This window comes from Hyperoodon ampullatus, assembly GCF_949752795.1.
Source record: "Hyperoodon ampullatus genome assembly, chromosome: 7".
In the NCBI taxonomy this organism is placed as follows: Eukaryota; Metazoa; Chordata; class Mammalia; order Artiodactyla; family Ziphiidae; genus Hyperoodon; species Hyperoodon ampullatus.
Window position 1 is genome coordinate 99915655 of NC_136920.1, and position 26071 is coordinate 99941725.

A 26071-nucleotide genomic window follows, 5' to 3' on the forward strand; every position below is an offset into this window, starting at 1 on the left:
TTAGATCTTTGAGGGTTGATGAAAATGTATTATTTTTGCTTTTGAATGGTGGTTTGGCTTCATGTATTGCTTATCTGATCCAAATGATACAGAATTGTTTCCTTGTTTTAAAAGCAGCAATCCCAGGAACAAATCTGAAAATCCAATGGTGCAGCTATTCTACGGTACTTTCCTCACTGAAGGGATTCATGAAGGTAAATTCTCTGCTCTAAATGTTAATTCTAGACTTGTGACCACATCTGTATTACTGTGAAATGGCTTGAGAGTCAGACAAATGCAGATCTGAATACTGGTTCTGCCTCTTAGTATGTGTGTGATTGTGGACAAATTACATGAGATCCTGGATCCTCAGTCTCTTCATCTGTAAAATGGGCACAGTGTTCATCTCAGAGTTGCTATATTGAATTGTGTAATATTTGCACAGCCTAAATATGGTATTAATGTCAGACACACACTGATGTTAATCAGTTTTCTCTGTTGTTTTATCTCATCTCAAGGTTTCATTGAGTCAGGCTGCCAAAAGTGTGTCTACTCTAGGGCCTTATCTAAGCTGCATGTTGGACACCTTGCCAATCATTCTCCATCTAACACCTGTCTTCTTTTACCCCTCTGATAGCCTTTGTAAAACAATCTAATCCAGGGACTTCCCTGGTGGTCCAGGGGTTAAGACTCTGTGCTTCCACTGCAGGGGGCATCGGTTCAATCCCTGGTCAGGGAACTAAGATTCCGCATGCCATGCCGTGTGGAGAAAAAAAAAAAAATCTAATCCACTGTCACTCCCAAAAAACAGCATTTCTTGATATCATATAACTAGTCAAGTGTTCAAACGCCCAATTTGTTTTACAATTTCATGTGTATATACATATATAATTTTACATATGTAAAAGTAAATACACTTCCCTATATGTATACTTTTTTACAGTTTGTTTTAATCAGGATGCAAATGTGGCTCATTTATGATTGGCCTTTTAAGTTCTTTTCAAAATCTGCAGACTGTCCCTTCCCTCCATTCTTTCTTCCTTGAAATATATTTTTTAAGAAATTAGGTGGTTTGGGGCTTCCCTGGTGGCGCAGTGGTTGAGAGTCAGCCTGCCGATGCAGGGGACACGAGTTCGTGCCCTGGTCCGGGAAGATCCCACATGCCGCGGAGCAGCTGGGCCCGTAAGCCATGGCTGCTGGGCCTGCGCGTCCGGAGCCTGTGCTCCGCAATGGGAGAGGCCACAACAGTGAGAGGCCCGTGTACAGCAAAAAAAAAAAAAAAAAAAAAAAGAAATTAGGTGGTTTGTTCTCTTATGTTCTCTACAGTCTAAAATTTTGCTGCTTGCGTATCTGTGACATAGTTTAACATGTTCCTCTTTGCTCCTCTTTTTGTAACTTGATAGTTGGATCTAGAGTTTGACCAGATTCAGGTAAGGCTTTTTAATTAGTCAAGACTAATTCGTAGGTGGTGGGACAGTCTTTGATCAGGAGGCATAGTTGGTTGTCTTTCTTTTTGTGATGTTAGCAGTTGTTAATGATCTATGCCTGGATCCGCTGGTTCATTAGAGGTAGCCATCCAGCTAAATATACTTCTAACCAGTTCTCAGCAAGTTGCTGAATTAAGAAGATACTCTCTCTCTGGTGCCAGGAAAAAAAGCTTTCGATAGCAGTAGTGATGTCTTTAAAAAAGCAATCTGTTTCTTTGCCTAGGGAAGCCCTTTTGTAACAATGAGACCTTCGGCCAGTATCCCCTTCAGGTAAATGGTTATCGCAACTTAGACGAATGTTTGGAAGGGGCCATGGTGGAGGGTGACATTGAGCTGCTTCCTTCCGATCATTCAGTGAAATATGGACAAGAGGTGAGTTGGATATTTTTATTTGCTTTGCCAAGACAAAGCCAGTTAAATAGGACTGAGCTTTTGGGCAAACTGTTTTCACATCACATATTAAATAACTTTACACTAACAGGACTTCAACTAGTCTGAAGTCTCTCATGAGTTGATAAGAGTTAGTGAGTCTTAGTGTTTGATGAATAAATTCTTGTGTGAATTTGAGTTAATCATATAAAGGTTGTATGCTGCTTCTGACGTTTTAAGTATGATCAAGTTTCTCTCTTTCTGTTGAAGCCTACCTGTACCTGAGTAGGGAGAACCACTGCCTCCATATTTTCGGAGGGTAAAAGTACAGTGATTAACTCCTATGGTATGCCATTTAGAATATTTTCCCTATTATAGTGTTTACTTTTCTCAGTTGTAAATTCTGCCTTTGCTTTAAAAATTTTTTAAATGTAAGATTCATTTATTTATTTTTGTGGGTTGGAAAGAAAGGGGGAATTACAGGGCAAGCAAGGGTAATTAATATCTCAAAGTTACCGTTAAGAATTAGTTACATTGTAGCATAATTGCCAACACCACACAGCTTGGATTATTCTCCTTTCATCATACATTTTGAACAGAATTGTGCCTTATATGAGTCCAACTCAGTAATTACTTATAAGAGAAAGAAAATCTTTCTTGAATTAAATAGGGAGCCTGACATGAGCCTTGTTGTAGAGCAGTGTTGGAACTGGGAGAGAGCTACTGCCTCCCTAGCTTTCCAAGGAAAGTATTAATTCCTGATTGGGAGGCATATCATCTGTGCCATCTGTGCAGAGCTGATGCTTGCTCTTACAAAAGGCAAGGAGTGTTCATTAGCAACTTAGACCTCTGGAGACCTCTTTTCAAGAATGGGACCTCTCTATTAAAAAAAAAAAAAAGAAAATTGTGCCTATTTAGGTATAGCTCTGAGGTGGTCAGGCAGGCTGTCTAGATTCACCTCATGCTGACAAGGGTATGTGGAGGGAATATAGCTATTTGCACCTTTGGTAAAGGGAACATTTTAAAGCTGTTCATACAGACCTCTGGCATACAGGTGAATTGAACAGAAATGCCTTTCCGGGTTTAGCTTTTTCCTCATCTACTATCAGTGACAGTTGAGATCTTCTTTATAATTCAGTGCTTTCTGTTCTTGAAACTCAAGGCAACATTATAGGTTGATTTGACTAAGTCCTTTGTGAGATCTGTAAATTCTTGGAATTCAGAGATTTTCTCAGAAACTTCAGAACTCATAATCATGAAGCTATTTCAAGTTTCCTTTTTAGAAATAAAGGGGATTCAAATTACGGTTAATAGACTGTAAATAAATAGTATATAGTATATGTACACATATTAATCTTTCTGGACAATTTCTAGTTCTTTGGTTAGGCTAGCCATTTTCTCCAGGTTTTAAACCTCTTGAATACTGATGATACAGTGAATGATGTGTAGATTCTTGGTGAAGTTTACATATTTAAGGGTCGTCATTTCTGAGGATGATAGTTGAGTTAAAATGTTATTCATTGGCTTGTAAATTTGGAGTCTTGAGAAGTGTTTAGCCATATTCTCTAAGAAGGCATGATTCTAAGTGGTCATTTTACTGTTTGGAATAAAAAAAAAGAACTCTAGTATGAGTTTGATTACCAAAGGAAGAAAGTCTGATGAGGGATAGTTTAAATCTGGCTATTGCTATTTCCTAAAATTAACTTTTCTCTCCCGCATTTCTACTCCTGACATAGCGTTGGTTTACAAAACTACCTCCAGTGTTGACCTTTGAACTCTCAAGATTTGAGTTCAATCAGTCCCTTGGTCAGCCAGAGAAGATTCACAATAAGCTGGAATTTCCTCAGATCATTTATATGGACAGGTGAGTTCTGTGGTTGATTGTCTTCTTAATGTGTTGTAGCAGTAGAAGTGAGCATATACTAAGTGTATTGTACATAGGACTCACCTGGAGCTCTTGATAATATACATATTTGGATTCAGTGGATCTAGGTTGCGACCTAAGAGTTTGCATTTCTAAGAAGCTCTCAGGGCAATGCTGTTTGATGCTTCTGATCTCTGGACCACAATTTGAGTAGCTAGGCTTTAGGCGAAAGCCCTGCTGTCTGGTGAACAGTATCTGGAGTAGCTGCTGTGTATTTCTTTCTCATTTAATACTATTTGTATTCCTGAAAAAAGAAAAAAATCCTAGACAGACTTACATTATAGAATTTTAATCTTCTTAAAGTCTGTTTTACTGTTTTATTGACATATAGTTTACATACAAAGAAATGTTACCATTCTTAGGTGTACAGCTGATGAATTTCAGCGAATGTATACAGCCAAGTAATACCACCATCACCCAGAAGGTGATATAGATATAGAACATTTCCATCACCTGGAAGGTTCCCTCGTGCCCCTTTGCAGTCAGTCCCTTCCCTCCACCTTCAGGCAACCACTTGTCTTCTGGCCCTGTACTTTTGTCATTTTTAAAATGTCATAATTAGGGACAATATTCAGCATGAGCCCTCTGGTGGCCGTCATCTTTCACTTAGAATAATGTATTTGGAATTCATCCATGTTGTTGCATATATCAGTGATTTCTTTCTTAATATTATTTAGTATTACATTGTATGGAGGTACCACAATATTTTTTCCATCAACTAGTTGATGGACATTTCAGATGTATCCAGTTTTAGGCTATTATGAATAAAGCTGCTGTGAACTTTCACATAAAAGTCTTGGTGTGGTTTTAGTGCTGCTGGGTAAAACACCTGGGAGTGAGATTGCTATTGTATGAAAAGTATATTTTTAACTTTATAAGAAATTTCCAAACTGTTTTCTAAAGTGGCTATACAGTTTTGCGTTCCTATCAGCAGTGTATGAGAGCTACATTTGCTCCAAATCCTCACCAATACTTGGAATTATCGGTCTTTTAAATTTTAGCCATTCTCTTGGGTTTGTAGGAGTATTTTCTTTTTTTTTTTTTTTGCGGTACATGGGCCTCTCACTGTTGTGGCCTCTCCCGCTGCGGAGCACAGGCTCCGGACGCGCAGGCTCAGCGACCATGGCTCACGGGCCCAGCCGCTCCACGGCACGTGGGATCCTCCCAGACTGGGGCACGAACCCGTGTCCCCTGCATCGGCAGACGGACTCCCAACCACTGCGCCACCAGGGAAGCCCTTATTTTTCTTTTGATTTATAGTTCCCTGATAACTAACAATGTTGACCATATTTTCATGTGCTTAATTAATGGTCATTTGTATATTTTCTTAGGTGAAGTGTCTGTTCATATCTTTTGTCCACTTTTTAATTTGGTTGGTTGTGTTCATACTGAGTTGTAAGATACAAATCCAAATATTTTCTAACTCTACTTGTCTCTTCCATTTCTTTACTGGTATTTTTAGAAGAGTAGGGGTTTTTGGTTGTGATGAAGTCTAATGTATCAAGTGCCCTTTTATAGTTTGTGTTTTTTGTTTTCTAATTAAGAAATCTGCCAACCCAAGGTCACAAAGTTTTTCTTTGATATTTTTCTAGAAATTTTTAAATTTTAACTCTTATGTTTATGTCTATGACCCATTTAGAGTTTATTTTCATATATGGTATGAGGTAAGGGGATTTTTTTTGCAGGGTGGGTAAGGCGGCATGCGGATGTCCAATTATTCCAGCATCATTTGCTGAAAAGACTCTCTTTTCCCCCATTGAATTACCTTGGTACTTTTTTCAAAAATTAGTTGAACTTGTATTTGTAGGCCTTTTTCTGGAGGTTTTATTCTGTCTATTGTATAATCTTATGCCAGTGCTACATTGTCTTGACTACTGTGATTTTTTTTTAACATCTTTATTGGAGTATAATTGCTTGACAATGGTGTGTTAGTTTCTGCTGTATAACAAAGTGAATCAGTTATACATATACATATGTTCCCATATCTCTTCCCTCTTGCGTCTCCCTCCCTCCCACCCTCCCTATCCCACCCCTCTAGGTGGTCACAAACCACCTGACTACTGTGATTTTATTGTAAATCTTGACATCAGATAGTGTAAACCTCCCACTTTGCTATTCTTTTTAAAAAATTGTTTGGGCTATTATGATCCATTTCTATCTAAATATTAGAAGCAGCTTGTCAAAACCCCTAATAGCTATTAGGATTTTGATTGGGACTGTGTTGAACCTATAGATCAATTTGGGGAAATTGACATCTTAACAATTTTTAGTCCTTCAATCTATGAATATGGTATAGCTCCATTTACTTGAGTCTTTGCTAATTTCTCTCAACAGTGATTTATAAATTTTTTGTGTACAGTTCTTGAACATATCTGATTGTTTATCCCTAAATAATTATCGCTTTTGATATTATTATAAGGCTTTTTAAAAAACTTTACTTTTTGTTTGTTCTTTACAACTATACAGCAATGCAATCGATTTTTTTCCCTTTCTTTTTAAATTGACTTTGCATCTTTTGACCTTATGAAGAAATTCACTTATTAGTTCTGATGCATTTTTGTAGATTCCTTGACATTTCCTATGTAGATGATCATGTTATCTGCAACTAAAGGCAGCTTTACTTCTTCCTTTTCTATCTGTATGACTTTTACTTCTTTTTTTTACCTTACTGCACTGGCTATGCCTCCAGTAAAACACTGAATAGAAGAGGCAAGAGTGGGCATTCTTGGATTGTTCCTGATACCAGGGGAAAGCTTTCAGTCTTTCAGCATTAAATATGATGTTAGCTCTGTGTTTTCATAGATATCCTTTGTCTGATTAAGGCGGTTTCCTTGAATCCCAAGTTTGCTGAAACTTTGTGTCATTAATGTTTCTAAATATAAATTGTGTTTGTGGGATTATTATTTGCTTAGGTACATGTACAGGAGCAAAGAACTTGTTCGAAGTAAAAGAGAGTGTATTCGAAAGTTGAAAGAGGAAATAAAAGTTCTGCAGCAAAAACTGGAAAGGTAAGTCACCGACACCTTTGTACTTAGAAATGTGAAAGATAGAGTAGGGTATTAAAATCGGATAATTTGCTTTTATCTAAAAATTCAGAGTTTTAAGTATTAACTAGTGTTATTTTATAAAATAGATAAGAAAAATGTGTCTCTAAGTGGGAAGCTGTCTTTAAGATGTGCAATAGTAGTCCCAGGGAACATTAGTGACCCAAGTCACACAGTTGGCAGTGTACTGAAGAGCACCCAGGTTCTGATTTCACAGCTCTTTACTTTTTCTGCTCTCCTTGCCATCTTTTTCACAAACACAGGAGAGGTAACTGCCACAAAACTCTAATCCCTTTGTCTTGGGAAAGCAGTTTTGAGGTGCCTGGGGAAGGTAAAACAATGGTGTTCTCTCTAGAGTGGTGCTGACTCAAACTGAAGGCTTGTATTTGTGACACATACCAAGTCCTTTCTCCTGTGGAGGGCTCTTTCCCTTTTTGTTCATCTGTTCTGCAAGGAGTATTTCTGTGAAATCGCCACGTGACTTCCTAGGGAGGAGTCAGTGTCATTTCTCTCTAGTAGAAGAGAGCCCATTGATTTAATGTGCAGGAAGGAAATCATAAGTACACTGTCAGTGGCTTTTCCCCCTTTATCTACTTAGCATCTTTGCTGCTACCACCCCACCTCTACCCACTTCATTGTTAGCTCAGTAATTTCCCTGACGGGCAGAACCTTCCATACCAGCGCGAGGCAGACCCTGTACCTATAGGTGCCCCTCCCCAGCTCCCTCTCTCTTACTTAGGAAGAACTTATCCAGGAGGTATTATGATCCATCATCTAGTTGTCTAAATATAGACTTAAGCTGGGGATTGATTCCTCACATACTCCTGGAAGTGACTTATGGGACTTTATACCTGTGGCAATATTTTACTTTTAAGGTTTTAGTGATACTTTGTAAGATTGGAAAGTTCTGTGTTTATACAACCAGATATACGTGATGCACTATAGCTCAAAAATGCTCAATTTGCCAGTAACCAGCAAGGCATTCTGGCTTATTTAGATTTTAAAATAGTGTACAGGAGCATTTTCTATAGTATGATACTACTTTCTTTTTAAAATAAAGTGGCTTTTAAAATTTCAGATAATTTTACTTAGGTAATTTTTTTAAAAATTGCTTGTCTGTGTGTGACATAATCCTGGGAATCTATACAAGACACTGTTAATGGATACCATTAGGTGGTAGAAGTGAGATGGGGGTGGATGGCTTTTGTGGTTTGTTTTACACTTTTTGTATTTGTTTTCTTACCAGGTGCATGCATTACTTTTATTATTTAAAAAAATAAAAATGTTCACCATTTCTTCTATAAGGTACTCTAATATTAAAAATAAGATTTCTTGTGTACAGTGTAGACATCTTTTTTGAAACTACTTTTGCTCTGATTCTACTAAATTAATACAAGCGCTGCATTGTATGAAGTAGTTGGTCTAAAGGAATTCAGTAGAAGAACAGAAAAATGATCGTCATAAAATTGAAGATAAGTTTCTTAGAGAAAATTTTTTCCTGAAATTTTATATAAGTATCACATTAAAATACAGCAAACCTGACTGAGAAGAGTTACAGATGTAAAAGAATGACTTAAAATCTTATGACAGATTATCAATGCTGCAGTGCTAGTAAGAAGATGTTTCCTTTGGTCCAAGCCAGTGCTGTATTAATAACTTCTTTCAACAATCACTGAAAGCTTAAGAAGACATGTTAACCATGTCTATGGGATAGACAAGAGGTTTAGTTCATGTACTGTAGGAGTTCAGAGAGGGGAGATGTTCCTTTGGCATTTGGGGGCATGGCATATGGAGAGGAGACTTCATGGAGAAAGTAGGTCTTGAAAGACCAGTTGAGTTTAGGTAAGCTGATAGCTGAAATTAAGCCAAGGAAATAGGAATGTAAGGAATGGAACAGTTCTTCAAAGTTCTTCTAGTTTTACATATTTAATATCCTTTTCAGTGAAAGCTGTAACTCTCTGTGGCAGGCAGATCCACAGGAGAAATCATTCTAGTTCTCCTTTCAGTTAGAGTAACTGAAGTGTCTTTGCTGCATACCCTCTAACGTGGTTCATTTTGAGTCGCATTATATATATTTTTTATTTCATAATGTCCTCTTTGATATAGAAACAGACAATTTTCCTTCTTCCTAGTTTTATGCCTGTTTCTTTTTTCACTTTCTTTAGAGAAATGTGAAGTGACTCTATCCTTTTATAAATGGAATCCCAGGATTATAGTTTACCTGTACCAATGAGTCAGCTTAATTATGTACCATTTAGACTGTCTTCTGCAGTGAGCTGTAGAATTCACTAAAGTAAATCTCTTTACTGAGTGTAGCATATGCTAGTAATGGCAGAACATTGGGTACTATTAAAATAATTAATTAGTTGTTTTGGTTACGTATTGAAGACATTTATTATTTACTAATCCCAAAGAAATCTTCAATAATTTATTCCTGGCCTGTGCTGTTGAATGATTATGTGAATAATAGGGTACGTAGGACTCGGCAGAAGAAAGATTTGCCTTTTCTTATCTCTGACCTTTGTCAATACCTGCTTCCCATTTCCAGATTTCTCTCTCTCGTTTTTCCTAATTTCAGAGTACTTGATCTAAAGGGCAGCAGAGAAGAAACCCTTGGGTACTAGTTCACCAGCATTATTTTCAGATTTGAGTAATGATAACATATCTCTTTTGCTTTAAGAAACAGAATTTACTTTTATGACAAGAGCCTAAATGATATGAATCAAGAGGAAGCATCACTGGCGTGACTTTAACTAGGAACCCATTTTAAATGCTTTTTGCCAGGTGTAAAAATTCAGGTTATTGTCAGTTTTCACTTTTGTAGTTAGAGAACTTTTTGCTCTATAGATTAATATATTAAATATTGTATGGCTTTTAGGAATAAGCCTTTCCATTGACTCTCCAGAAAATAACAGATCTTTTGTCAGAGAGCCTGAAAATACAAGGCAGCCTTGGCAGTAGAGTACCACTGTCTCTGCCTCCTAGGTATGTGAAGTACGGCTCGGGCCCAGCTCGGTTCCCACTTCCGGACATGTTGAAATATGTTATTGAATTTGCTAGTACAAAACCTGCCTCAGAAAACCCTGCATCTCAAAGTGATGCACGCATGACGTTACCACTTTCTTCTGCGCACTGCCCGGCTTCTGACCTGATGTCCAAGGAAAGGTAATGCAAACAAGTTTTAAAAATAGTATATAATGGGTTTTTTGGTTTAATTTGAACTGTGCACCATCTTTCCACCTGATTAACACTCACCCCGTAAGAGCTCAAAGGCCGTGAGCTCTTTGTCTTAAAGGGAGGGATTTTGCCAACTGTCACTTGGGTGAATTTTTCATAATAATTCCCACCGGTGCCTTCGTCTTGCCCACAGGATAGTTGGGATTATTTCAGAGGCGTTTTGAACTATTTGGAATAGTGTTCATTCTCCAGCAGGCCCACCTTGCTTTGAGCTTGCTATAAGCTAGGTGCCACAAAAGGCCTTCCTCAGAGGAAACCTCAGCCCCTGATCTTCTAAAACATATCGTTTTCTCGTTTGCTGAAGAAGTGTGCATGGCTAAGTAAACATCAAGGGAAGGGAAGCTTACAAATAGAAAATTAAGATATGGAAAAGAACTTGCTAGAAATTGAAGAGGACAGCCTAAAGGGGTTTATCCAGTAAAGAGACAGCGAGGCCACGTCACATGAGCCCTTGATTCTCTTGCAGCTCAGCCGTGTACAGCACCTTCTGTGGCCTGGAGGAGCCACTGGGGCCAGCGCGGATCAAATTTGATGTGTGTGTCCTGGCTAACAAAAACACTAGAACCTATAGAAAAGGTTAGACTCTGATGTTAAAAAAACAAAACAAAACAATCATTCTTCCAGCTCCCCCCGCCGCACACACACGTATTAATATTCATTCATTGATGTGTGTGCAGAAGTGCATATCTGGATAGAACATTCCAAATGGTAGGAGTGATTATCTCTAGGGGATGGCGTGAGGCAAGGGGTGGGGGGTTCTTTTACTTTTATACTCTACCTGTGCGTCTTTCTTTGGAGTTTTGTAGAATATTTTTATGTCCTTTGTAAACTGTAAATGGTTTTCATTTTTTAAAAGTGGTTTAATCTGTTTAATAACATAAAATAGTACTGCCTATATTGGATTTTAAAGTGCTCTGTGTGTGTGTGTAATCTTTTCTGAGATTGAGATGTCTGCTCTTTTGCTTATATTGGGCTTATTTTTCCATGTATGGGTCCTTAGGGAAAAGAGGTTTTCTCCATTACTCTGTGTATGGGAGAAAGGCAGGTGGGAAAGGCAGAGAGGGTTTCTTTTAAGTCAGAGGTAGGAAGTTTGTATTCTTCAGTTTTGGTGTGAAACAGAAACCTAAGTACAATCACAGGATTAGTTTATATTCCTGCTGGTTTGTCTATGTGCAGTTTGTTTGGCATTAGTTAATTAGTAGATAAATTAACATTTACTTTACATACTTTATTCTTGGTTTACAACAACAATGTAAAGAAGTTAACATCCCACATTTCATAGCTGAGGTATTAGATTACTTGCCTGAGGCTACTAACTTCTCCTTGGGTATTTGGCTAAGGCGTGGTAGAGCTGAGATTGTCTGCGTTTAAGTCCTGCACCCTGTGCTCTCCCAGGGGGCCACCTATTTGTATTCCTGTGAGTTGAATGTTGAGCTGATACTCTTTTTCTTCTGTGTATTTTGTTCCTGGATCTGTCTATCCATCTCACTTTAGTCAGTTGCATCTTGGAAACACTATAGTTGATTCCTTGATTATTCCAGTCCCAATCTTCTCTTTTCCATGTTCTTTCTCATCCTTTCTTCATGAAAAGGCAAGTGGTTAGAGAGCAGGAGGCATAGACTCTTAAACCCAGGCAGATCTGGGTGTAAATCCCTCTCTGTCGTTTACTAACTGGGTGAACTTGGATACGTTGCTTTATTTCTCTAAATCTTAGGTTTGTAGTTGGTAAAATAGGGATGGTCATAGTACCTGCCTCATGAGCAAGTTGTGTTAAATGAGATGATGCTTGTAAAGGAAAGGTTTGGCTCAGTAACTCTGCAGAGTAAACACTAAGTTATAGCTGTACTTCTCCACGTAGCAGCTTGCTTTAGAAAGCGCATTAGGCCAAGGCATATTTTGGAAATCATCATCTGAGCATGTTTTTTATCTTCCTTCAGTACAAGTAAAGAGAGCACGTCTCAAGATGCTGAAAGTACCTTTTCTTCTGAAGATTCTGTACACAAGTCTAAGGTGGCGAATCAGCCACTTACACCTTCCCGATCTTCCATGGAAATGCCCTCACACCCAGCTCCTCGAACGGTCACAGACGAGGAGATAAACTTTGTTAAGACCTGCCTTCAGAGGTGGAGGAGCGAGATTGAACAAGATATACAAGGTTGGCTCTTTCAATACTTCCCAGTTACTCTTTGCCTTTTCTGTTTGTTTGAATATGTGGAAGTTAGGTACCTTGGGTACATGTCCTGCCATTGCCATGTATACTGTTAAATTTTGGGGATTGTGACCTCTTTGGTACTTTTTGTTCCCTGTGAGATTGGGTCACACGCTTCTCTTTTCCAACCATGAAAAGATTCCCCCCTGGATTCCGTCCTCAAAATTTCTGGGAAATCCTGGGTAGCTTGGACACTCAAGACACTTAACCTTTGGCTGAGAATTGTCTGCATCTGCTGATTTTCTTTTCCCATAGTTTATCTGAACTCTGGCTTCAGTTGACCCAAACTTAGAATTTTGTTTTCCTGAATTACCACTTTTAAAGTCTTTTCTACATGAAGTATGCTTTATTGAAGGTTAATGAAGCAAAGACTATTTGAGTAATGCACGCAATGTAAAGTCGTATTATTCAGCATTCTGTTCCGAAAATCCTTTGGCCTCGTTGTCTTGTTGCTCGGACTTCCCCTCCTCCCCTTCTTTCTCCTTTTATCCAGAGAGCAGTAAATAAAGAAGGAATACAAATCTCGATTCCTCCCAGGTTCTTATTCATAGAAATCTGGCCCTGCCTTTTGTTCCGCCTTCTCCTTTCCGGTCCTGTCCGTGGGACATATATTTTACACCCAGGTGCCCCATTAAGGTCTTTTTCTAGAAACTGTTTTCTCTCTAAGACATTCTGGTGTGAATTATAAGAGGTGATTTTTTAAAAATCTTAATGTAGTTATATTAAACTAAAAGCCTTTGTAACCTAAAGCTCCACCTACTTTAAAACTGCGTCCTTCTTCGTGGTTCATAGCGTGAAGGTGAACTGGTCAGAACCCCAGGTGCAGAGAAGCCGTACTCTTTGCAGAGCTAAAGCTGCCTGGCTGACGTGTAATGAAATCATTTTAACTAAGTATTCTTTTTTTTTTTTTAACAGATTTAAAGAACTGTATTGCAAGCACTACCCAGACTATTGAGCAGATGTACTGTGATCCTCTCCTCCGTCAGGTAGAATGAAAATTGATGGGAAGGTAGTCAAGGCATGTTCTAATGGTGCTAATGGTAGATACAAAAAGAAAAGTTGATGGTTTTCTTTGAAACTGAATGGAAACTTCCCTGAGATATAAAAATAACTTTAGGAAAGAAATAGCTAGTATTCTATATTTTAGGCTAAAAAAAAAAAGCAGTGTATCTTCTGTCACCAACAGAACCTAAAATATATTTGTTTTGATTCTGCCACATGGTATTTTTTTCATGTATTTGAAAGGTTTGTCATTAAATATTAATAAAAATTTCTCATAAAATGGTAACTTAAGTAGTGCAGTGGGGGCAACCTGACCAGGGTCTGGTTCCCCATCCTTTCCAAAGTACCATGATCCTTCGTGATCCTTTGTTTAGCAGCGTGCTTTCAAGCTTTATATCTCTAGTAATTCCAAAAGGGAGGTAGGCAGGGCAGAAATTTTAGTTTCCACATATGTTTTTGTTTAGAGTAACATTCTGGGCATAGAGGGGAAAGAGGCTCCAGTTAGGGGCCTGCCCTCCACTGGCTTCTGTGTGAACGATAGGCTGTGGGAGGAGAGCTCTGTTTCTAGGGTCGCGTGGAGGCACAGTCGTGTTGCACAGCAGGAGTGCATCATGCAAATCTTGGCTGTTCCCCATTTTCTCTTTTCTATTATTTAAAAAATTTCACCACCAGTAAAAACATGTCAAGGTACTGATTAAATGTAAGTTTACTTTGATTCAATGGCTGACTTTCCTTTCTTTCACCAGTACTTACTTGGCACTTAAGCATTGCTCTATTTTCCCCATATTGGGGGAAAAAAGGCTTTTCACATGTTGAAACAAACAAGTATGTGGTTAAAAGGGTCTTCACCCCCAGATAAGTGGATGATTACTTGCAAGAAGAAATATAGAGTCCACGAGACTGACTCATAATGAAATATGCTAACTTAGATTTTGTTAACAAATAAAATAGGCATAGAACAAGATAGCTACTAAACTTGTTGTAGGTACCAAGTGTGGTAAACATCTTCACAACATGAGTAGTCATGGTGATTCTGTTTTTAGATAAACTGAGTTTGGAACTCGGGGGATAAATAGGTCTCAGTTATCTTTCGTTTTAGATCTGTAACCATAGGAGTTTAGAGTTGAAAGAGGCCTCAACGAGGTCATCTAGTTCAATTGTCCGATTTTAAAGATTCAGGAACCAAGACATAATTAGGAGATTCCAAGGCTGTGTTTTCGTTAGTTCATCTTGAATCAACAAGATGTTTTGATGTGAACCTAACATCAAACACTTGTATAAACAGGCAGTTTTCTGATGTCCAATAGTTGGGTATACTTTTGAATTTTAGTAGCCTAAGTCTTGTCAGATTATTTTGCTTAACCTGATACAGGAATTGCTTTGTGATTTGCAGGTGCCTTATCGTTTGCATGCAGTTCTTGTTCACGAAGGACAAGCAAATGCAGGACACTACTGGGCCTTTATCTATAATCAGCCCCGACAAGTCTGGCTCAAGTACAATGACATCTCTGTTACCGAGTCTTCCTGGGAAGAACTTGAAAGGGATTCCTATGGGGGCCTGAGAAATGTTAGTGCTTACTGCCTGATGTACATTAATGACAAGCTACCCCACTTCAGTGCAGGTAAAAACACCTTAACAGAAGCCTGGGGTGGGGGAAATCTGTACTGCTCAGGGAAGGGAACAATCTTGTAGTTTAAAATAAAAATTTTAACTCAGATTTATTATAAAGTAATCATGTATTTAAAAAATACAAATAGTATAAAGGAGACTAAAAAGGAAAAATAAATTTGCTTTCCTACATCCGTCCTTGAGCCCAACGAGCATCCATTCTTAGGTTTCATGTGTAGTCTTCAAGAAATGTTCTATGCAGAGGCTAGATTTTATCTATCGATATCTATCCCACACCCAATTTTTCCCCCCAAAGGGGATATTTTTCCATTCTGTTCTCCCTCTTTTTCATTAATTGTTTTTCTTAGTGATCTCTATATTTTTATAAATAGAACCAACTTATTCTTTTTAACAACTGCATAATGATTCCATTGCATGGAATATGTATATAATCTATGAAACCAGCCTCCCATTGACAGACTTTTAAGTTGCCTCTAGTTTCTTTTCTCTTGTAGTGACATTATTGCACGCATATTTTTACACCCTTTGGAGAATAGCTAGATGTTACAAGTGGATTTGCTTGAACAATTTCATACTTCTCATAATACTACTGCTAATGCTAAGAGCAATCATAATTATCATTTATGTTGGTACTTTAATCCTTACTGCACGCTTTCAAACTTTATTTCTCTAATAACTTATAACTCTAAAAGGGAGGTAGGCAGGGCAGGAATTTTTTTTTTTTTTTTTTTTGCTGTACGCGGGCCTCTCACTGTTGTGGCCTCTCCCGTTGCGGAGCACAGGCTCAGGACGCACAGGCTTAGTGGCCATGGCTCACAGGCCCAGCCGCTCCGCGGCATGTGGGATCTTCCCGGACCGGGGCACGAACCCGTGTCCCCTGCATCGGCAGGCGGACTCTCAACCACTGCGCCACCAGGAAAGCCCCTGTCTGGAGTCTTATAGCCAGTAAATATTCTGATTCCAGGTTCTGTGCTGTTTTCCATTTATATTACTCTCTCTTTCTTTCTTCCTTTCACATCTGAGATCATGGAAGGCATCTTCTTTTAGTGTTCAGACTTCACTGTGTTGCATAAGTAAGAAAACACGTAAGGCATTTTGTCCAGGCAGCAAATGATCTTTCTGGTTTGTTAGTGTGTGCTTGAGGGATAAGGGATGGAGAGAATGATCACTTAATGGTAACTGATCTTCATAATTGCATGTTTTCAGTGTGAAAGCAGGAACAGCTGCTCGTGGGAGTTACTGTACAAATAATTGTGCTGGCTGTTGGTGGTATATAGGAGCCTTGTTGTTACACGTATGGCTCATTTTTATATTACAGAAACAGACAAAAAGTGGAAACTGTCATTTGCTTAGTGAAAAGACTAGTTAGTAGCAACCAGTACATGGATGTGCTATTCTGCTGTAGGTTTTTATGTTTTGTTTTGGTCACAGGGTTAGAAATGAGATTTAATATGTCCTTGATATCCTTGCCACTCTTCATCATAGCCTTTAATGAACCAGGTATTATTGACCATCTAACCTTTGTATCAGTTTGCTTTCTTATAGCACTTGATTGTGTGAAACTTAAGGCAGTATAAATGTCTTGGAATTCATCTCTAACCGTCTTGAGATGGATATTCTTATCAGTAACAGGAGCATTGGTTACACTGATAAAACGATCTACCTTGAAATATCCATTGGATCTCATGATTTTCTCAGTTTCCAAGAAATGTTTGGTTTGTTCTTGCTGCTTTGTCACTGATTGGCCTCTATTCCAAATCCTTAGTCATTATCGTCGATTGATTCATTTAACAAATATTCAATGTGCCTACCTACTGATATGCCAGGCACTGTTACTGGGGTGCTGTGACTGTTGGCCTGATACTGTCAGTGCTTCAGATGGATTATGTACGTGTGTATGTATTTTTCATTAGGAGTAAGAAAAAAAGACAAAGTGTCTTATTTTCTTTCTTTCTAGAAAGGACCTTTGGATTCCTTGAGGCCTTTTGCTTGGTGGCACTTCGTTTAAACCCTGTCTTTGTTCTTCCTCAGAGGCGGCCCCGAATGAATTAGATCAGATGTCAGGAGAAGTGGAAGCCCTCTCTGTTGAACTTAAGCATTACATTCAGGAAGATAACTGGAGGTTTGAGCAGGAAGTAGAGGAGTGGGAAGAGGAGCAGTCTTGCAAAATCCCTCAAATGGAGTCTTCCAGCAGCTCAGCATCACAGGATTTCTCTCCATCACAAGGTACCTGAGAAGGGCATGTATGCCGGTGATCTGGTGGGATTCATGCTGCACTCCAGTAGCCAGTCCCGTGCACTTCATCTGAGAGAGCCGTGCCACGGTCTGCACACTGGAGTTCAGATAGAGTTGGTGTTGCACAACCTGACGGCCTAGCCTGTGGCTCTAGACTGTCATTTCTGCTGAGCAGAAGTAAGAGCAGGAAGACTAGCTACCTGTACTTTCACTCTGTTTAGCTTTTTGCTTATTTCCCAGGTTGCAGGAGAAACTACGTAGGATTAATAGGTAGATTTTATGAAAACTATTCTCCAAAGGTGATTTCCTAACAGATGGTCGTTCGTAGGAAGGCTTCTTGGCATAAAGAAATATGACAGCATCAGGAGCACATTAAACTTTACAGCATCATCAGTGGCTTCTTGCTAAAGTAGCCATTTCTTTTAGTCACTAGTTTCTAGGGGAAAGTTGCATAGGTTTTTTAAAAAGGTTTGTTAGAAGGTTTGCACATGAAACATTGTATCAATCCTGCTTGCCTTTTACAGAGTGTTCTAGAGGTTACTTCTCATCAGATGCTAATTCCTTTGTGCGGTTCTTTATCAGAGTCTTCAGTCGCCTCTTCCCACGGGGCTCGCTGCTTGTCCTCCGAGCATGCTGTGATCGTGAAGGAACAGACCGCCCAGGCTATTGCAAACACGGCACGCGCCTACGAGAAGAGTGGTGTGGAAGCAGCGCTGAGTGAGGTGAGAATGGCTTAGAAGCCCAAGTGCAAGAGGGGTGGGCTCTCGGCAATAACGGCCACAGTTTCTCGCATTTCTGTTATCCTGTGCCTGCTGCATTTAACCAATCCCTCTTTATTTCTTCTGTTTTTTTCTTACTCTTTCTCTCCATTCTGCTGCCACAGCTTAAGGAAGCTGAACCCCAGAAGCCCATGTCCCCGGAAACAGACCTTGCAGAGCAGCCCGAGCAGCCCGCACAGGCTCATGACGCAGAGTCTGCTGCCCAGCCTAATGCTGAGGTCTCTGAAGTCGAGATTCCCAGTGTGGGAAGGATTCTGGTTAGATCTGATGCAGATGGATATGATGAGGAGGTACAGAGATGAGTCAGGGTTTAGCTGTCTGTTGTCAGTCTTGTATTTCCTTCTCACGTGACTGAATAGAGTTGTGTGAGGTGTTTGGCAATAGTTACTGTTTTCTCATTGACACAAATAATGGGCAAGAGAGCCTATATCTCAGTTACCACTGTACACTGCTGCCAGTATATACCTACCCAGACCTGTCCTTATGAGGGCCGCTGCGGAGTCCAGATGGCTCAGAAAGGCAGAACTTAGTTTTTTGTTTGGTATTATGAGCAAAGAAATTGCCTTTAGGAGTCTTTGTCTTTGGTAATATTAGTCCATTGTGTCTCCTCCAAATATAAAGTTTTCAGTTGTCTAGTGAGCAAAAAAACAGATGTGACTTGAAGGTGTTTTTAATTCTGAAGCTTTAGGGAGAAGCTGTAGAATCCCAGGTTGTTCATTGTCTGCCGCCTGTACAGTTGTCACCACACACTAACTGTCGGGAATCCCATCCTCAGGTTTCCGTTTTTTCCTGTGGGGCACTTTTTTAATCATTGTAAGAGTTTCACTTTGTAAAGTGTTATCTGTGTATCCCCTAGTTTCCAGACTGTTTAAAATGTGCTCGTCATCCTAGTAAAACTCTAAAATAGGGCTTTCCTGGTGGCGCAGTGGTTGAGAGTCCGCCTGCCGATGCAGGGGACACGGGTTCGTGCCCCAGTCCGGGAAGATCCCACATGCCGCGGAGCGGCTGGGCCCGTGAGCCATGGCTGCTGAGCCTGCGCTCCAGAGCCTGTGCTACGCAACGGGAGAGGCCACAACAGTGAGAGGTCCGCGTGCCGCAAAAAAAAAAAAAAACAAAAAAACTCTAAAATACTGGTGTATTTAGGATATACACCCAAATTACAGAACTCAGTTGGAACTCTCGCCTCAGACACTTCCCCTCTGAGAGTTGTAATTTAACTCAATTCTGTAGTAGCACCACATCGCAGGTATTTTTAGACATACATCTTTATTCATTGGCTAAATTAGAGAGAATATGTAGGAATAGCTTGTCATGGGCAAAGTCTTGACATTGTGCAGAGGGCCAGGGCTGTGAATGTGTGTAGGACCCAGTGTGTGAGCCTTGCCTCGCAGTGGGTTCCAGCCGCAGAGCACGCTGCCATGCTTCCCTGCAGCCGTCTGTTCACCTTTCTTTCATACAGTCTTCTTTTGAACCTTTCTTCTCTTCTTTTTCTCTCTGTTTTGTGCCCTCTTGTGGTAGGTGATGCTGAGCCCTGCCATGCAAGGGGTCATCCTGGCCATAGCTAAAGCCCGTCAGACCTTTGACCGAGATGGGTCTGAAGCAGGGCTTATTAAGGTATCTCTGTTTTTTGAATTCTCATCCTTATACCACAGGTATCATAACACGGGGCAGTAATTTCCTTAGATGCTAAAAAATGGGATTAAAAGGTTTTCATCGAAGTAAAACATAGAACTTCCTTTCCTGCCTGGCTAACGACCCAGCCACCTCCCAGCACTGATGGCTTCTCCTCTCTTGGCACTGACGCGGCTTTGGTGTTCTGTGTTACACCTGGCCTGGAGGGCTTGTTGTTGTTCTTAGGAGCCGTCTGTTCATAAAGCTGTGAATGGGACCTTGCCTTTGTAATTTGGGGGCCATAATATAATAATGAAGGCCATGCTTTTTAAGGTACTTGAATAAAATTTAAGGTACTTGAAGAAATTGCATTCATGTAGATTTTTAAATTTCAGATCCTTGGTACTCAAGGATATGCCTGAAACAATTAAAACTAAATATTTGTTTTTCTGAGAACTTTATGAGGAAAATGAGTTTCTTGTGAGTACAGTATGTCTTTGGTGCCAGAGGAGTTTTATCCTTATGAAATGAAAGAAACTTTCAGATTCCATAGTTGCCTCTGTCATGTCTCAGTAAGAAGGACTTCTCAGAAGTCTTCTTAGAGTGATGAAAACCTCTGTAGCACTTAGGCATCAGTTTCTGTGTGTTGAAGGTCACAGTGTGCACCTTTCTAACCACCAATTCTGTCTTCGACAGGCATTCCATGAAGAGTACTCCAGGCTCTATCAGCTCGCCAAAGAGACCCCCACCTCTCACAGTGATCCTCGACTTCAGCATGTGCTTGTCTACTTCTTCCAAAATGGAGCGCCGAAAAGGGTAGTAGAGCGGACCCTTCTGGAACAGTTTGCAGACAAAAATCTTAGCTATGATGAAAGGTGAGGAGGGGCTACTTCGGTGAACCACCCTTCCTTCTGGGTCTAGCTTGACTAACTCCTCTGAAGGGGGAGCTTTCATTGCTTTCTGAACTTTGTTCACAGGTCAATCAGTATTATGAAGGTGGCTCAAGCGAGATTGAAGGAGATTGGTCCAGATGACATGAATATGGAGGAGTACAAGGTGAGATCTTCTCTTTACATCTACAAAGCAAACACATTAAGGCCAAACCAACAATTTTATATTATCACAGACTGACCACCCGCCACCCACCCCCCCAAAAAAAGCTGGGTGAGAATGAATGAATGATCTTTTCTTACCCTTAGAATGGCCAGTTTCTTTATTCCATTGTTCTGTTAGACTGAATCAGCACTTCATTTCTCTTAAATACCCACTTTAGCCCTGTTCTGGGCAATAAAATTCTTGAATTCATGGCTTTGGTTTGCTTTAAATAATTTAGTTCTCTAACATTTCTATATCAGAAATCAGATTTTTACACATTAAAATACATGCATGACTACAGGTTTTCAAAAAAGGCATCGTGTTGTAGGAAAGACACTGTCCTGTGCCACCTAAAGTATGTCACCACCCCCACTGAGCTTAGTGTTGTTCTCTGAGGTTGGAATGGCCGTGTCCCCCCGTCTTCCATCATCTGGATGGTTTTGTCAGAACTCGGGAGGCCGTTCATTTAGACCAGAGCTGAATGACTTTGACGTGGGTGATGGAAATTAAGATCCTAAATTCTAAAGCTCATATGAAGTGAGTATTTCTGTTCCTTGGTGGAAGGAACAAGACATGGAAAATTAAGGTCAGCGGTAGACGTTAATTCTAAATGTCGAATACTTTATTATCTGAAAGCCTTTGTGTCTCCTGTTCTTGTGCCTGGCCATATGTGCTCAATGAGTATTTGTACTGAGTTTGAAGTTTACTGTGGTGGAAAGGGTAGAAGTCGTGGTGGTCATAATCGTGAACGGCTGTCATTCCTTTTCAGAAGTGGCATGAAGATTACAGTTTGTTTCGAAAGGTGTCTGTGTATCTCCTGACAGGCCTGGAACTCTATCAGAAAGGAAAGTAAGTTGGCCTCTTATGTCACTGAGATTACTGGTCAGGACACTTAGTTATTGATGCCTACCAGGAATTCAGAAGACCACAGCACCTTCACCCCCCGCTTCTCACATGTACCCTATGCCTCTACCTTTTTCCAGTGTTTCACTTCACTTTTGCTCTGAACGTCACACATGTTTTTTCATCCTTTACATAATGATAGATTTCTTAGTTGAGAGATATAATGGCCAGGTTTTCTTTGTGATAAACGAAAATGAACTCAGAAAGTGAATTTTAAGAGTTGGTGTGGACCTTAGTGAGCCTCTCGTCCACTTCTTTGTTTTAGAGTTGGGAGAAACAGAAGCCCGGGGACGTTCCATGATTTGCCTTGGGTTTCTCGGCCACTTTGCAGAGGAGCTGAGACTGGCTGTGGTCTTTGGCCCTCAGGCTTTTCCCAGTGCTCCATGCTGCCTCCATCATTAAGACTTTTCCATCATTTCAGCCAGTTGCATTCTTGTATTAGGGAACAGTGGGGACTAAGCCCTGGATTTGGGGAAGGAGCACTGAGCTGCTTTTTGTCTACCACTTTCTAATAAGGTACCAAGAGGCGCTTTCCTACCTGGTGTACGCCTACCAGAGCAATGCCGCTCTGCTGATGAAGGGGCCCCGGCGGGGCGTGAAAGAGTCGGTGATCGCTTTATACCGAAGAAAATGCCTTCTGGTTTGTACTGATTGTAAAGCCTTACGACTATTTTATTATTTTATTGTGTTTACCTCTGCTCCTTGAAGCCATGAAGAAATACAACTTAAAAAAATCTCCAGGGGCTTCCCTGGTGGCGCAGTGGTTGAGAGTCCGCCTGCCGATGCAGGGGACACGGGTTCGTGCCCCAGTCTGGGAGGATCCCACATGCCGCGGAGCGGCTGGGCCCGTGAGCCATGGCCGCCGAGCCTGCGCGTCCGGAGCCTGTGCTCCGCAACGGGAGAGGCCACAACAGTGAGAGGCCCGCATACAGCCAAAAAAAAAAAAAAAAAAAAAACCCCAACAGGTTTTCGATTTTTCCAAACTCTGAAGAGTAGTTTTATACTGAAACAAATTATTTTAAGTTACTTCAGTGAATGTCATTCTTCTTCCACCCCTGATAGAAGTTAGGTGAGAGTCACTTATCCCCATTTCGGTGCCCTTTATATGTACTGCATTATAGCTTTTATCACATGGCCTGTCTACTAGATTGTGAGTTCCTGAGCACACAGTTCCTCTCCTTATTCAGCTGTTTTCTCGGTGTCTGGCCCAGAGTAAACGTGTAAGACACGTGTGTTTTTCCTGTGTTCCCTGCTAAGCTAGTAGATGAGAGTTTTAGTGACTTCTAAAGAGATTCCAGTTTTTTTTAAAAAGGTATGAACCATCAGGATTGGTCCTGCCATTCTGTTAATATCCTCGTCATACACCACTGGAGATCTATCCTGACCTATTTTGCATTTGGCCGCCACGTGGGAAGGAGACCCATATCCCCTCTGCCTCCCCAGGGGTTCCTGCAGGTGCTTGTCCTTCAGAAACTACAGAGGCGGCTTTCCCAGACCCACGTGCTTGCCTTTAGCCCCTCTGACTCCCGGCAGGATCACCCTTCACGGGAGGAGTCAGGCCAGCATTTCTCCCACTGCTTCTGTTAATACCAAGCGGAGGAGATTAAGTCATGACATATTTATCTCAGAAGCTTCATTTTCTGATTAGACTTGGGTTCCTGCATCAGTTATAGGTATGGCAGGGCACTCTGAAGCTGAAAAAAGGGTCTTGTAGATTTGATGGACCTAAATTTTAGTAAAGACATGCTTTTATTTTTTAAATCACCAAATACGGATTACATTTTGAATGTCCCACTCTGCTGCCACAGGGAGACAGTACTAGGGATTTAGATTCTTTCCACCTCTGGCTCTCAACCCCCAGTGTGCGTCAGAATCGCCTAAGGAGCTTTCACATGATTGGGGCCCAGGCATCTCCCCAGACAGTTAAACCAGTCTCCTGGGGAGGCGCCTGGACATCAGCTTGCCTTCTGCAGGTGATTCTGATGTTCAGTAAAGATTGAGAACCATTGAATAGGCCTTTTGATAGAAGCGGGTGTTAAGTGTGACCTTGACTTGTAAGTTTAGGCCACTGGGTCAGAGACTTTGCTGCATTCGGATCACCTTGGGAGCATTAAAAAAAAAATCCCAGTGCCCAGGTCACCCAAATACCAGTCAGTCAGCTTGCTTGGGTTGGGGCATCAGTAGTTTTTAAAGATCCCCAGGCAATTCCAGTGTACAGTGAAGTTTGGGAAGTACTTGTTTAGGCTCTTCTAAAATAGATATTTATCTTCTCTTTCAGACTTTTACTTTTGTTCACTCTGTTGTTTATCTATAGGAGCTGAATGCCAAAGCGGCTTCTCTCTTTGAAACAAATGATGAGCACTCGGTAACAGAGGGTATTAATGTGATGAATGAGTTGATCATTCCCTGCATTCACCTTATCATTAATAACGACATCTCCAAGGATGACTTGGATGCCATTGAGATCATGAGAAACCACTGGTGCTCTTACCTTGGGCAAGATATTGCAGGTGTGTTGTTGTTGCCGCTTCCAGTGATTTCCAAGGCCCTTGAGAATTCTAGAAATTGCAGTGGACCCAGTCTGTAGTACCGGTTGTCAAACCATTTTAAGGCACTGGAATCCCCTAGAATATAAATGAGTCAAAAGTGCATCTACTCTATTGAAACAAGGAGTGGGAGCCTGCACCCCTGTCCTTCTCAGCCTCCCCGTACCTCCTCTGTGGCTGCTGAATCACCTCCACAGCCAGCCAGCCAGCTCTGTTTGAAATAAATCACTGCTCTCCAGGAATGTCAGACTGCTGTTACTTTTTCATCTGCCGAAATCTGAACTTTAATTTTATAGTTTAAAAACAAAAATCTATTTATGCAGCTTGATTACCTGTTGGTGCCATAATTAAATTTTCCTGTGACTTGAAGTTGCAAGACATAAACATATTATTAACTATGATGCCTTCAGGGTTAACAAATTAGTAAATGGAACGTCTGTGCATGTCCAAAGCATTTTGGAGAGGGAGCCTAAAACTAGGTATTTTTAGGTGAGTTTGATAGATTGAGAAAGTCGCTATGTATCCTAATACGAATCCTCTTTGTTAGTTTCTCGCTGATGTAGCGATATTCTATTGACTTGTTAAAGTGTTCAAGTTTATAATATTTATTGAAAAATTCTATAATAATTAGTAGCTATGAATTTTGTTTCAATGCCTTCCATTTTTATTTAGACCATGCGTGATATATAGCTTTACATAGTGCCATGTACACACTGGTATATTTTAATTACTTGAAGGAAAAGAGCAGCATTGTGTTTACGGCAATAGTATATTTACGGTACATTATATTTACGGCAATAGTATATTTACGGTACACTATATTTACGGCAATAGTATATTTACGGTACCTTATATTTATGGTACTTTCTCAAACTTTAAAGGATGATTGATTGGAAGACGTGTCCATAATGAAGTGAATATATAGTGTTATTCTGCCACACGTCACATGGCTTGAAACAGTGACGTAAAACTTTGGTATATTTGGCAAATAGGTCTTTGCTACTGGTTTGGCCTGGAGGAATCATCATTTGTCATTAGCTGGCCAGAACAATGCTTTAACCTTTCAGGCTGGGTGATGGCGATATGAAAGACCTTCTCCTATCATTGCAGACTTATTAGTTTTTACTCAGAGATTTATTTAGCTGTATAGTAACCATCCATTTTTCCTCCACAGAAAATCTGCAGCTGTGCTTAGGGGAGTTTCTACCCAGACTTCTAGATCCTTCTGCAGAAATCATTGTCTTAAAGGAGCCTCCAACTATTCGACCCAATTCGCCCTATGACCTTTGTAGCAGGTTTGCAGCTGTCATGGAGTCAATTCAAGGAGTGTCAACTGTGACGGTGAAATAAGCCCCCACGTGTTCAAGTCCCACCCTGGTCTTTGGTTGACTGCCTGTTGCACAGAAGTCTGTTGTCACAGTGTTTACCTTGGGAAAGGGATTAGGTGGAAAAGTAAGATTCAGGTCCAGACCCCAACCATGCTGTGTATGTAAAGAAGGATTGAAAATAAAATTGCACTTTTTAGGTACAGAATCATGAAAGCGATTTCACTAAAAAAGGCAGGAACCAGTGTATTAAGGTATTGATTTATGGCAGAAGACCTGAAATGCCTCTTGTACCTACAAGCATGCTTGGGCTTTTCTAAGCCTCTTGACACTTTTAACATGATCCTTCAGGCATAAGTATTTTTGACAGCAGAGTAGAAGGGTGATTCATCAGAACCTGAACCATAAGAACAGCTACTAGTTATTTTATCCAATACAGATGACATTAAAAAATTCTTAACTGCAAGAGAGGAGAAGTATGCACCTTGCCTGGCTCTTGACAGGAGATGACAAAATAGGTTGTTGATGAACCACTACCCTTTCACACGTGGGTAGAACATAAGGTCACGCATGTGGCAGGAAGATGTTCAAAAGTCAAAAGAAAGCTGCCTCTCCTTTCTTTCTTCTCTCTTTTACTTTATATTTTTAAATAAACCAGAAAACCTCATACTCAGTCCTGAGTGAAAGAAAGGAAAG

At 40.3% G+C, this 26071-nt stretch overlaps 1 protein-coding gene across 1 annotated transcript in view; it reads left to right on the forward strand.

The window, feature by feature from the left end:
* USP28 (ubiquitin specific peptidase 28) overlaps nt 1-25442 on the forward strand; it is a gene marked incomplete at its 5' end in the record, with an annotated part of 57759 nt that extends 32317 nt beyond the window's left edge. Inside the window, 18 exon segments of the mRNA XM_079709008.1 lie at nt 115-194; nt 1690-1838; nt 3572-3699; nt 6672-6767; nt 9789-9968; nt 11978-12195; nt 13165-13235; nt 14645-14873; nt 16913-17107; nt 17699-17838; nt 18000-18185; nt 19414-19509; nt 20203-20381; nt 20484-20562; nt 21371-21450; nt 22021-22144; nt 23819-24014; nt 25225-25442. Of these exon segments, the coding sequence (XP_079565134.1) occupies nt 115-194; nt 1690-1838; nt 3572-3699; nt 6672-6767; nt 9789-9968; nt 11978-12195; nt 13165-13235; nt 14645-14873; nt 16913-17107; nt 17699-17838; nt 18000-18185; nt 19414-19509; nt 20203-20381; nt 20484-20562; nt 21371-21450; nt 22021-22144; nt 23819-24014; nt 25225-25400 (2602 nt within the window). The 3' untranslated portion in view covers nt 25401-25442.
* Nucleotides 25443-26071: the final 629 nt, after the last annotated feature.